Consider the following 14000-nt stretch of genomic DNA (forward strand, 5'->3'; position numbering starts at 1 on the left):
GCTGTGTGGCTGGGTAGGCTGCTTGTGCTGCACCTCATTTTGACAGAATTTAGATAACTTCTGTAGTAAATGAATGAATAACTTCTGTTTCTTTGCAACCTAATTGTGAACCCAAGTTTTAGAGCTTTTATAAAGTGTTATGTTTGCTAAGAGAGAGCATTTATGAGCAGGGAGAGTGGTTTCCCATGAATCTGCTCTGCCATTAAGACATTCAATAGATTTGTATTCAGCAGTAGCTGGAGTTAGGTCAAAATTGTGTCACGTTTAAAATGCCGGGGTATTCTGGAATTCCTGTGTAAAACTACTGGAACTGCACGGAGGATTTTCGGCAAAGACACTTACAGTAACAGTGTGATCCTTGAGCGGAGTTAGGTTTCTAGTAAAGCTGTTCACGGCGGCAGCAGCAAGGCCCTGCTGCTGCTTTGTTTTGCAATAACGGATTAAATAACCATGTCCTTCTTTCCCTCCGCCTCCTCTTGCAGCTTTTACGTCCACAAGAAGTGCCCTCTCTGTGATGTGATGTTTCCACCCAACTACGATCAGAGCAAGTTTGAGGAACATGTGGAGAGCCACTGGAAGGTGTGCCCCATGTGCAGCGAGCAGTTCCCCCCCGACTATGACCAGCAGGGCTTCGAGCGGCACGTCCAGACGCACTTCGATCAGAACGTACTGAATTTTGACTAAATACTCGTGTTTTGTGGTGTAGCTTTAACCCCCCACCCCCCCACCCCAAGTAGTCCATCAATGGAGCAAAACCAGTGCAGCTTTTCTGTAACAGGGCAAACTTCTGAGTCAAAGCAGGTCCACTCCAAGGGGAGCTGGGATAGATGGGGGCTGTGAGCTGCTCACCCTAAGATGATACTAAAAACTCCACAACACCCCCCCACTCCCCCCCATGTTGTGGCTGTAGCTATTTATTCTCCTATTTAGCAGAGTTTGCAAGGACATGGGAATGATTTAGCCTCAGAGAAGACAAGACTGGCTTCATAATGCTCTTCAGCTCCTTAAAATAAAGTCACCAAACCATCTGTGGTTTCTCCTGACCATGGTGACTGAAGCACGATTAAAAATGGAATTAACATGTGTTTCTCCTAGCAAACCCATGTAGTTTTATTTTGAGTAACAGCTAAATCAGAAGTTCCATGACTTAACCTACCAAAACATAGTTTTCTAGTACGTTTCTGAAGTGTAGGTGCATGTACTGTGAGGTGACATGCTTGCAGCAAAAGGAATGGCAAATACTTCAGGTATAGAATGTTTGCCCTAAGGCCAGCATTCAGTTCAGCTGTACCTTACGGCAGTATTTTTGAGTTGGAAGAAACAGCTGTGCTTAAATGCCTATAAGTAATTGTTTAATAAAAGTCATCGCTGTTACAGTGCAACTGCTGTCAGTAGGAAATACTGTTCTGTTTTCACCAGTCACTTGTGTTCCTTTTGGCTTAGGGCTTTTAAACCCTCCTGCCTTTTAACTTCATGTATTTCTTTGCAGGAAGTAAACCCATGTGTGTATATCTCAACATTTTGTATTTACTTTAACTGTATTAAGTAAATTTGCTTTCCACTTGTTGTACAGTAGTCTTGTTACATTAAAAGCAAAATTAATTCATGGAGGTGGCAGTCCCTTCTTTTTCCTGCTGCTTGTTTTGAAATAAAATGGGAGTTTGGCCTTTATGTACCTGTAGTAAATGATGTTTCAGCTTTGCATGGCAAAGAAACTGTTGCTCATGTCTATTTATGTTCTTTGAGAGACTCGGGGATGGAGGCTGTACGTACGATCTGTTGCCTCCAGTGCTCCTGTGAACACATGCACTATCCTGGCTTGATGCAGGGGCTATTGCAAACTGCCTGATACGGATAAATCACAGTGTCTTGGGCAACAGCTACTGCGTCACTCCTTCTGTGCCACTGTAAACCCTAGGGGTTTGTAACTGTCAGCCTCCTGTTGAGAGATGGTCTGAGGTAAGGTGTGGAAGGACTGAGAGACTTTCTCACTGTAACGTGGCAGTATATGGAAGCAGTTAGAACAGGTTCTAAACCCAAACTACTGTTAATCATCATATTAGACTTTAGGAAATCTCAGGTTGGGGGCCCTCAGTGAGCTGTGCCAAAGTGGGGCTTTCGCCTAGAGATGCCTTTGTGTGTGTGTGTGTGTGTACAGGGAGCTACTTCAAAAGCTTCCCCATGAAACAGCTGCTCTGATGTGCCTGCTTGCATTAACTTACCCAGGGAGGCTGCAGGTACATGGCAGAAGCCAAAAGCCTCTGGCCCAGCCTCCCCCAGCTACAGTGTTAACAATCCTCCTTTCACAGTGATAGCTGCTTCATTGCTGATGAACCTCCAGGAGAAAGGCAGCCTGTATTCTGCCCTTAGAAGGTGGCCTGTGGCATCCCTACACACTCTCAGGTAACCAGGGCCCTGATGGTGGTTAATGCTACCAAAGCAAAATACACAGATAAAAGACTATACATAGCCCAAGAACTTAACCCTGAATAACATTAATAAGGAGTGCAGAGCAGGCTTCTTAGGTCAGAGGCAGTTTATTTTAAATGTGATTTGATTTACATTTATAAGCAGCTTTCCTGACAGGAATTCTTTAAGTTGCCTTCAGTTCTAAAACAAACCTCTGTTACTTTCAAACTTAAAGTACTTTGTCCCCAACAAAACATATGAAAATATAATTTAAAGCACACTTTTCACAGACACAGTACAATACATTCACTATACACAGTATAACAAAATAGTCCCATCTTTACCTGTTTAATAATACTGTCACAATGAGTAGGTAAATAGAAAGTGGAATTTCGTTTTATAGTCGAAAGGAATTTACATGCAACAAGGACATTTTACGACTGTTCAGCTGTTGGAGGAACTTACCCAGCCTGTGGTTTCTTGCGCCAGGAGCAGAGCTGAGGCTGAGCTGTTGGCCAGAGCTGCAGAAGGTAGAAGCAGCTGCCCAGGGCCTCACGTGTCTGGATCACCCCTTGAACGTGTCTCACAGCCCTGCACGATGCAACCACAGTCGCCTCTCCAGGGTCTGACAAAGTGATGCTCTGTTTCAATTAGGGTGTTCCATGTGCTTGGGCATTAGGCTGATGCCAACGTGTTTTAATGAGACTTTTACTCTGCAGGAGCACAGGTAATTGTCATCCTGACGGAGTTTTCATTTAACTTTGGGGGAAAACGGAGGGAAAGCTCATTCCTCCTTCATTTGAGCATGCGGTTGCACTTAACAGGAACTGAGCAAAGGCAATCCCTGTGGTTAATGCTGTGAGCTGGTCCTGTTCCGTGCTGGGGGATGCCCACCTCACCTCTGGGGCAGCTCCATGGCAGGAACCATGTGTGTGAGAGCGGAATGCTTGTGGCAGGCTGGTGAGCAGCATGTGCTCAGGTGTGGTCCAGACACGAAGCGCTCACTTTTGTTTTAAGTCAGTCTCTGACCACCTGCTGCAAGAAGCACTTAATCCTTCTGTAAGGCTCATATGTCATAGTTCAGCAAATTAACAGTAAAGCTAAACAGACACTTCCAACGGGAATGCAGTGACCTATGATGAGAAGCAAAACAAAAAACACACAAAGAAAATCTCAAAAACAATGAGCATGAGGGAGCGGCTTTAGGAACTCCCTTGCACAAGTAATGGACCTCCTTAAACCAGGCATAGGCTTTGTAATTTTTATTTGCAACCACAGGCACATGCTTGTACAGTAGTTGCAAGAATTGGCAACACATAAAACATTAAATCTGTTGGCAATAGAGAACTACAAAGTGCTTTAAAACTTCATCTGCGATGAAGATAATTGTTTCTCACACACACATAAATTTGCACTTAAGTATTTCCAAGTGTCTTTCTAATAGATAGTTCAGGGGTATTTCGTTGGACTGGGATATTGGTCCTCAAAAGTCGGATGGGCGTGAATGTAAGATGAATCTCGTACAAAAGAAAAGGAGCAATTTCTAACGCTAGTGATCGTTTACTAGTTGGAATGGCAAAGGGTGTCCGCACTTCAAGAGGGAGAAAAGAAAAGAGATTTGCAAGATAATATAAAATACAGCAAGCGCACCTTCGTATGTATGTTATTTAAGTATGAAAATATTTTTAGCATATTATGTTAAACATTCTTTCTTATTTATATTCCCGTTACCTAAAAGACTTGCTACTCCACGCTAGCTCCGTTACGTAAGGCATGTTAGCGCTAGTCTGATGCGGGTGGTGTCAGTTTGGTTTTGCACGCACTGGAAGTCTCTGTCACGGTACAATCATCTCCAACGGGTGCCAATGCCAAGCTCCCCTCGCCTCCTCTTGCACCGAGTCCCGCCTCAGGACAACTCAATAGGCAACCCACCCCCCTTCCTCTGGGTTTTGTTTTGGAGAAAAGTGTTCTGGAGAACCTCTAGCTTTGATAGCACCTTATCTCAAAGTAATGAACATGGGTATGATGATTACATGTGCAAATGTACAAAATCATTAACTCTACAAAGATACATCATTCCAAAATTACAGAAAATTTTAAAGCATGCATTTAATTTTTGTTTTTGAAAGGGTTGCTGAATGCTTCCCCTGAAAAAGGTGGCTGTTCTCAAAATCAGCAACTGCTGGTGAGGATTTCTTGGCACGTTTGTGACCAGCACGTTATTGCTGCATCTTCCTGATAATCTCAGCAGACACGGGGGGGTGGAAATTGATTGTGTGGTGCCGCAGGCCCTGAGCTGTCTTGTAACTCTTTCCGCAGCGACATTTGAATGGTTTACGTACGCGGATTTGCGTTCTGTGGCCATTCTTGGCATGGTACTTTATACCATTCACATTCTGTGAGTGAGAAAGGAAAACGTTAGTGGTCGTGTGGGCAGGGAACAGCTGAGATTCCACTTAAAAAGCAAAAACTTGTTAACGGCACAGGCAGCATCACACAAACGGCTTGGAACTCCTGCGGGGTGTCGCGCTTTCAAGATAGATACGAGATGGGACAAGAAGGAAAACAATGTGGTTCTAACGTACTGAACTTACCTGCCTGCCTAGTTCTGACTTCTGTCTCATTGAATCATCATAGAATGCTTTGGGTCGAAAGGGACCTTAAAGACCATATAATTCCACCCCCCTGCCAGGGGGGCAGGGACACCTTCCACTAGATCAGGTTGCTCAAGGCCCTGTGCAACCTGGCCTTGAACACTGCCAGGAAGGGGACAGCCACAGCTTCTCTGCGCACTCTGTGCCAGTGCCTCACCACTTTTACAGTGAAGGATTTCTTATATCTAACCTAAATCTCCCCTCTGTCAGTTTAAAGCCATTCCCCCATGTCCTGTCCCTATACACCCTTGTAAAAATGCCCTCTCCAGATTTCTTATAGGCCACCTTTAAATACTGGAACCTCTAAGGTCTCCCCAAAGCCTTTTCTTCTCCAGGCTGAACAAAGCCCAGCTCTCAGCCTGTCTCTGTAGCAGAGGTGCTTCAGCCCTCTGATCATCATCTCATAATGTACTTTCCAAAAAAACACCGTTTAATGGCCTCGTACACGGATGTTCTTTTGCCTTCCTGACATTTTTTCCCTATAGCACTGACAAATGTTATTCAGAGGTTCATTTACAAGCAAACAAAGAATTGGCATGAAGACTCAAGTCACACTTCTTCAAAAGGCTGCAGCTCCCCCCATGGTGTGTTTGTTCCGTTCTGTGTCATTGTTTTGAGATATGTCTTTAGGCACCAGCAAATCCTGATAGTTTGCACATTGTCTCCAAAGAATTAACTGCAGGGAACACTCAGCCCAAAGAGTTACACAGGGCACTCAAAACAATCCAGAAAAGCCATCTGCAGAACAGCTATTGTTTGGGAATATTCTACTGCTACAACTTGAGAACTGATCTCCACTGGTTTGAGGACAAAGAGCCAGGATGGCACCACAATGCACTGGTACACCGGCAAGGTCAGCAAACAGGCAACACCTCTGCTACATTAATCAAACATCTTGCTAACATTAACCAAAATCACAGCCCTGTCCTCCTTTACACCTCTTTCTGGCCAAAATGGGGGAAGCTGTTGTGCTCTCAATAGCTGTTGTGATACTGCTTGATGCAGGAGTCATCACCTTCCTGCAGTCTCTCTTACTGCTTCCACTAAAAGGTTGGATTTTAGATAAATAAGGCAAAATGCCTCTTGTTACAGCTTCTCCTAGGAAGAAACCAAAGATGCCAAGACCATTTGTGACAAAAAGATACAGTTCCGAGGCCCTATTGTGTCCCCTTCAAAGTTTTTAGCTATGAATCTCAGGGTTCTTTTAAACTATTAAAGAAAAGAGCTAAAATTAATTAGCAGCCTGGGTACGAATTAACCCACTGAGTTAAGTGTCAGGGAGTTTGCCTTTGCTGAACCACTGCCTCGTGTTACACATAACAAATCCCCTGCTTTGGCTCTTCATGCAACAAGTTTGGTTTTGTCAACGCGCAGCTTCCAGTAAGCGTAAACTCCAGGTTGGAGTTTACAGCAATTACACACATTAGACAATCTGGTTTGAAAAACAAAGGAAAGAGAAAAAGCCCTCTGTAAACAGAACAGAGCCACGGCTCCAAAGACTCTGGATACATCAGAAAGCAAACCCCAGCAAGATACAAGTCTGACACCTTCCATACCACCCTCCTGCCAATGTGTCCCTTTCTCCTCCCCTACTTCCTAATCCAATTAATTCAAAGTCAGAACCTCAACTATTCTGTCCCACTCCTTAGAGGAAGTCCCCCTGTGTGCCCTTCTCCACAGCCCTGTTCTAACCACAGCTCACAACAGTGAGCAAAAGCACTGTAAGGCACTTGCAGCTCCCATTGGGCAAGTAGGGAGAACTGTAATGGCAAGAGAAACCACCCATCTCCCAGCGAGCTGCGGTGTTCTCATCTTACCATGTAAAATGCTGGTCCTCAGTTACTGCGCGTAAACCGCGCCCCAGCAGTGACATGTTTTAATCTTTAAGCAAAACCGGTTCCTTGCTTTCACTCATGAAGCTGAGCGTGGTACTGTACTTGCCATAACTCACCATGCCCAGTGTAGTCTGTACCGCTGAAATGGCATTCTAGGGCAGCCTGGGTGTCTGGAGAGGTTGATTTGTTAAAATCCTTTAAGAAGAAAAACTCAGCATACAACGTCCACCCTGGAAAAAGGGCATAGCGCAAGACTGCAAGTGACTGCTCTGCCCACACACTCATGTTTCTCTTCTCTGGGGAATCCAGGCACAATTTAGTGCACTTGCTTTGTTAAAGTTGCAAATCCAGCCCCAGATTGTCCTTTACTCCCTTAAAAATACTCTTGCACAGCTGTCATCTGAGATACGGGAGATGAGAATCTTCAGTCTCCAATACAAAGCAGACACACAAATATGAGCCTTTAGTGCAGGTTACTCTGGGTGAAGAGCACTCAGAGAAGGTCAAATGCTGTACCACCAAGACAGACAAGAGCACATCAAAGCTACACATCATCCTCAAGAGCAGTCAAGTGAGTTCTCTGCAAGTAACTTGAGATCCTGAGGCAGCTTTGAGATGGTTTTGCACATAGTTACAACCTTCAGCACCCGCAGGACTGCTGGGGTGAGGGGGCCGGAATGCCAGTGGGTGGCATGAGGGCTGTTGTAAGACATCTGTCAACATCTAAGTACTGTTAAGAAGGACCAGTGCCTTCAAAGGAGAGAAAATCCTGAAGTGACCGGCTAAACGTTTGCTAGTGCAGTAGAATGTGAAAAACAAAACTATCCCCAAACCATACATAATATGTACTGGAAACTACAGAAACCTGTCTAGACTTCAATTTTTGTAAGAAATCAATTTAAGATACTTTCAAACCAGTATCAATTTAAATCAGATGCTCTAAACCTGCAATCACAGATATTCTCACTGTTCCATACTAATGGCACTCTTTCTCCTCATCCAGCTTTTTCAATGACCTGCTCAGCCTCAAGTGCACCATGTGCTTTGGTGAAGGTGCAAAAGTACTTTCAGGCAGAAAAATTTAAGGAAATGCTAAACCAGAAACCTACATGGAATGAATTGGACCATGGAAGGTTTGAGGAGCCAGTACAACATGAAACTGGATCTGCACTCCCAGCTACAAGAAAACTGTTGTTAGAATTACAGTCAACTCTTCAGCACTTTTTCCACTGCTGTAATGTAAACACTTTGTTGTATGTCTGGGCTGAGTTTGCTGAGGTATGGCAAAACCCACTGCCAAACCCATACATCACTTTTATTGCTCTGGTTACTTAGGTTGCTCATTACTTAACTCTCACAAATGATTGAGGAAGAAGAGGGTAGCATAGAAGGGCACTCTAAAATCTTAAACAGGAGGAAACAATTATTAACCTGGGACCAGATCAGGACCAGATAGAGAAGTTTAGACTGGCACTACCTGGTTTAATGGGCACAAGAGCAGTTGCTGGGCAGGGCCCCTTGCACTGCAATAGTCATGAAGCCACTACACTGCAGAGAGCTTGCCACCCCCTTCAAGAGGGAAAAGACACCAAGGATGGTTTGGTAGGATGTCCTGTTTCAGACATGGAAACTCGTATGTTTTTGTATCTCCTGGCTCTTCCTCCTGAAATTTTCTTTGTGGGTCTGGTTCCTCTTTGCTCAACTTGCAAGCTCTGGCTTGCTCCCTTCTTTCAATCAAATTCCTTTATTTTCCCTCTCACATCAGTGTTCTCCCTCCCTTAGCTCTGCTGAGTCTCAATGCTCTTAAATTAGCCTTCCTGGGCTTTGCCCCACCTGACAGGCCTAGAACCCTCATCCTGCTGCCTGCCAGAAAGACAAGCCCAATGCCTCTGCATTCTTGGAAGGTGCCATTTCTCCTCTTGGTATGGCCAAAAAGCTCTCATGCATATAAGCTTACATCTTGGATGCACGGAAATCTATTGCTCTTTTATTTTTTTATTTGCACAAACTAGAAAAATTATGGCAAATTTGTGGGTTTTGTATCCATCCATTTTGTATCGAACTTCATTTGCTATTTGGAGTAAGTTTACCTGTATCAGATACACACTTTGAATGGTTCTTCTCCAGAGCTAGAGACCAAATAACTGGCACACATAGGTGGTATTGAATAAAAGGAAAACTAACTGCCATGTTCATAAATGCGTGCTTTAGCTCTTACAGGTGGCATTTTGCAAAGCAGGATAACTGCTTATTATCCACACACTCTGGACAGGACATCTAAATGCGGATGTAAATGCAAAATCTGGTGAGTGTGAAGTCCATGGAAACAAGGCCAAGATCTCTGGGTTCTGTTGATTCATGCAGATGATTTTTTAAAAATCAGATTTCAGGCATCAAATATAAATCATATGAAGAAAAAAAAAAATCCATAAATGGCAACTATAAAATACTTGTAATTTGTTCTCTAGGTCAGTAACTATAATTAGAGAAGAAGAAAGCAAGCTTCAGAAATTAGTTCAGAGGTTTGTGTTTTAAGCTTCCAGAAGTCAGCATGGTCCTGATTCATTTCACTGTTTCTGACTATCCTAGAAACACATTTACATATCACTAAAAAAAAGTTGGGTCTTTTTTCCCCCAGAACCTTCAGCTCCTCAAGAAAACCTAAGCCATGCTACACAGAGTAACAATATGAATTATAAGTGAGCAAATTTATTTCTTCATAAAATAAAGTTCCTGAAGAACTAGATGTTTTATGACTCACTTCTACTGCACTGCCTATGGGAAAGCAGCAAGAGATAGCAGCTGGGCAGGAGGCCAGCAGGGTCTTCTGATACTCATCTGGGCTTGTGTATAAACATGTTCTTGTTACAGTTTCCATTGTCTGCCCCAGCCCATTCCTTGGGCGTATTTGTTGTTCTCATTCTGGTCTTATTTACCTTTCCATAATGGCTTTTCAGTGCAGAGGCCATCTTTTGTCCTTGTACATTGTTTGCAAAAAGGAGCCCCATCCCTACTGGGTCCTTTAAGCAGTACTGTAATACAAATAACATACCTAAATATAACACTTCTGCTTCTCGAACATACGTCACCTAAGGCCAGACAAAAGAAAACTGTGTATATCCTCCTTTCCTCCTCACTCCCTGAAGGAATGCATCCTTTCTCAGCCGTAAAGTGAGCCTGGCAATTACTGTATGTACATGTCCGTGTTCCTGTTTGGAGCACTATAATTGTTTTACAGCCCTGACTGTGATTATCCAGTACCCACCACAAAATCCCAAAGCTTTGATCACAGGACTCCCTGCCCGGACTCCGCAAATAATTCATCAGAGGAGGGGGGTTAAGCAGAAGGAAGATGAAGAGGAAACCAGAAACACAGCTGACACAAAGCTAAAAGGAAGGAAACAAAGATAAAAATGTAAAAAGAAAAAGTTAGGCTGAAAAGAAAAAAGGGAGGAAACAGAGCCCACGGAAAAGAGAAATGAGGTGAGGCAGAGTTTAAGGAAATGTGCTTTCCTATCAGGACTAAACAGAGGTGAGTCTCTTAGGAAAATGTGGTACTTTTTTATTTGCTGCTGCTCTCTGTCTGTCACCCTCTCTATAGGTCATTAATTTGTCCCCTGTCCAACTGTGCTAACATTAATGGTGTACAAGATATCCCTTAGACAGTCCTCATGCATTTGAGATGAAGGTAGTGAGATAGCAGAAGCAGGCAGAAACAGCTTGCTTATTTGAGCAATAAAAAGACAGAGGGCTGGCAGTCAAACAGAGAACAGACAGGATATAGCAAATTACAGGGTTCTCCTTCTAGCCTTTGCCATTAAGTGAATGTTTTCTGCAATGCATAGATGCCCTGTGGGCACTGTGACTTCTAACAATCACCATGGCTTGTTTGCTTCCTGAGCTAGGGATTTAGCTTTTATACTATACCCTTCATCCGGCACAGCTTCTACCACACACAAGAAGAGTATTAATCTTGAATAATACGTGTACAGCTGCAAAGTAATACTTGCAAATTGTCTGAAAACATCTTTTCCTCTGCCCTGCCCCTGGAGATGGCGTTCAGTTTTTCCTGCAACTAAAGAGAGGAATAACCATGACATAGTATACGCTACTCTCTGCAAAAAAAGACTTGTATGTTACTAAGGAATAAGGAAGCACACTGCTCTGTTGCTCATATTTTAAGAAGGTATGATCAGTATTAACTGATCTGTGTAGGAATCTGAGTCTTGATTTGCTGTACAGGAGGTACCGCAGTCCAGAACAGCTGCAGCGTCAGTGAAACACATTTTTATCCTCTACACAGTTTCATGCATGGTTTATTCATTCTTGTCACAACTGTTTTATCTCAAATGTTATTGGTCTTCCCATATTTCTCTTTCATATTTCTGTTCTCTTTTAAGTCCCTACTTGCCAGTTATTTAAAGGAGAAGCCATAAAGTAAAACTAATATAAAACCAACCCAACCCCCACTGATTTTTCTAGGGTATAGGTCAGTGGTTGAGCTTTCCAGTAGTTCCTACAAAAACTTCAGAAAGTGATTTAGGAGAACTGTGCCAACACATTATTTCTGTTCCCAAATGTCAATAGCTATAGAATACCATACTGAAATCCAAGTTGTTCAATAGTTTCATCTGTCTCTGCACTGGTTCATGTGAAGCAATACTACTGTCCTCACAACAGCTCAACATGTTCTGTTCTGGCCAGCTCAAGATTCAAAGTTAAAGATGTTTCACTCCATAAACAGACAAAAATTTCTCATGTTGGAAAGTAATTGAAAAAGGGGGGAGGAGAACTGTTACCCAGCATGTCACGCAGAGGGATGGATGCAAGCCCTGCATGTGAGGCTAGACATGCTGACAGCTGTGCAGGCACAGGGCTCGGACCCAGGACACAATAATGAGGGAATTTCTCTGAGGCTCTGTCTTTCCAAGGTGACCTCTGACTTGCAAAACATAAACCACCACCTTCTGCACATCACCTTGACCAGGAAAAGTACCCTGGGCACAGCCTCACTAAAGGAAAGGCAGCATCTCTAGCAGTTAAGCAGAAGGAATTCTGGCACTGATGGGCAGAAGCTCTCTATTTAGTGTTTGTGAAAGGTACCCCAGAGATTATTTCACCGGTAGTACCTCCTGCATTCTGTAGTTAATTTGTCTAAGTAACAGAGAGCTAGTCAAAACGTTAAAAGACAGTCACTATATATAATGTCTCTTGACATTATATACAGGGATACAGAAGGCCACAAATCCTTTGTAAAACTGGTATCTTGGCTGTGTTTGAGAGGAAACCAGTAAATTAAGTACTCTGCTAAAATACCACATACATAAATGTGAAAAGTCTATGAAACAAGAAAGGTACAAACCGATTTTAGAGGCTTTTTCCCCCTCTCCTCACTATATCAGCAGGAAATAAGGTAGGTCCGCACTACTGCTTACCTTGTATCTTTTTTTACATCCAGGAACAGGACAGGCAAAAGGTTTCTCATCCCCTCCATTCATGCACATTGAACTAAGGATAGCTTCAGAGCTGATAGCACTTTCTGTAGTCCAGGACTCATCACTGTCTGATTCTTCATAGTCTACTTCCTCTTCATCATATTCACTACCTAGAAAAGCGGGGAAGTGAGATAAAACAAGAATAAATAAGAGCACAGCAAGATAACACATTCTGCATTTATTACATCAGTTACAATGACTTGTAATTTCCCCACTTTTGTCTTTGCTGGAAGACAGTTATTTTTAATTTTATAAACCTATCTTTCTTATAGCTATTTATTCCTTCATAAAGACACCAGTGGTTCTTTTTCTAATAACCAAGACAGGCACTATTAATATATCTTCATAAACTGTTAACTGCGTGGCACAGAAAGTTCAAAGAACTGATTTTAAAATGCAGTTTCAATCCTCCTTGAACACCAGGATCCTTGTCTTTCCCAGTGCCTGAACAGAATATGTGGTTTCACCCCCCTGCAATAAAAGCTAATTTTAAGGCTTTTCTTTATGCAATACAACACTGAAGAGCGTAATTCTACAGATCATAAACAGTGTAAAATAATATGTTGACAAGTCCTAATGCATTTACTAGCCCTTTGGAATTAATAGGAATTATAGCACAACATTAATAAGAATTATATTGTAGCAATTATAGTTGTGAAATTCATTCCCTCAGGTGTGGGGATAAATTGCATTGTGTGGCTGCCCTGAACAGACCGCATTATGTTCCAGATATACTACGACAGCCATTTGAGCAGCTGGTGCTGAGTTTATTTATTATTTTTAATTGCAATAACTATCAATGAAATCCTCTGAAGAAGTTAAATGTGAAATGAGAGAAATTAGGAAAGCAGAATTCCAACTATAAAAATACCGTTTTAAATAAATAATAATCTAAAAAAGAAGCCAGGGAGGGAAGAGCCCCAGCTGATTAAAAAGAAAATATATGCACAGAGGGAGGGAGAGGGAAAGCTGAAAGAAACTTCTGTGGTGTCAGCAGGAGGTGGTGCTGTGTTTCCCCTCCCCTTCCCTTTCCCAGCTCTGCTAAATTTTATCCTTTCTGCTGAAAGCCGATTTGGCTCTGAGCGCTGGAATAGCTCCCGTTGTTAAAGACAGTTATGTGACACTTGCATGGCTCTATTTGCTTCCCTCATATGCCCTTTAAATGCATGCCTCCAGCCAGCTTTACGTGCCGAGAAGAAAATGCAGCCAGATGCCTCACGGCACTTTAAATAAAGCAGCACCCTGACCTCACAGAGAAAACCCATGCTGCAATGTACAGTGGGGTCTTTGGGTTTGGTTTTTTTTTTCCTTCTGGTAAAGCTAAATGCACACCTATGGTCTCAATTTTTTCCCTTTGTACTTCCCCTCCCCTGGTACTCTCACTCAGACTCGGCACCTCTCCATCATTGAGTAGAAACGCATGTCAACTGGTAGCTGCAAGTACTCAGGGCTCCTGAGCTTTAATCGGATACTGTAAGTTCGCTTACAGATGTCAGGCCATCCACGTCCCTTTCCTGTAGTTTCCATCCGTACAGGGTGGTGCACAGATGAGGAAAGATGGATGGTTTCCCACCACCAACAACTGTCGACATGTGTGCATGCACACA

General features: G+C 43.0%; 2 protein-coding genes across 8 annotated transcripts in view; one reads left to right on the forward strand and one right to left on the reverse strand.

The window, feature by feature from the left end:
* Positions 1-1606, forward strand: part of TAX1BP1 (Tax1 binding protein 1) — a 55998-nt gene extending 54392 nt beyond the window's left edge. For all 5 annotated transcript variants that reach the window (XM_065665952.1, XM_065665946.1, XM_065665950.1 and 2 more), the window contains one exon: positions 483-1606. In XM_065665952.1, the coding sequence (XP_065522024.1) occupies positions 483-684 (202 nt within the window). In that variant the 3' untranslated portion in view covers positions 685-1606. The remainder of the gene's footprint in view (positions 1-482) is intronic.
* Positions 1607-2517: 911 nt separating this feature from the next.
* The window catches only part of JAZF1 (JAZF zinc finger 1), a 187986-nt gene continuing 176503 nt past the window's right edge, over positions 2518-14000 (reverse strand). For all 3 annotated transcript variants that reach the window (XM_065665954.1, XM_065665953.1, XM_065665955.1), the window contains exons 4-5: positions 12334-12503; positions 2518-4805 (exon numbers count right to left, since the gene is read on the reverse strand). In XM_065665954.1, coding sequence (XP_065522026.1) covers positions 4629-4805; positions 12334-12503 — 347 coding nt within the window. In that variant the 3' untranslated portion in view covers positions 2518-4628. The remainder of the gene's footprint in view (positions 4806-12333; positions 12504-14000) is intronic.

Source organism: Lathamus discolor, chromosome 2 (genome assembly GCF_037157495.1).
Source record: "Lathamus discolor isolate bLatDis1 chromosome 2, bLatDis1.hap1, whole genome shotgun sequence".
NCBI classification, from domain to species: Eukaryota; Metazoa; Chordata; class Aves; order Psittaciformes; family Psittacidae; genus Lathamus; species Lathamus discolor.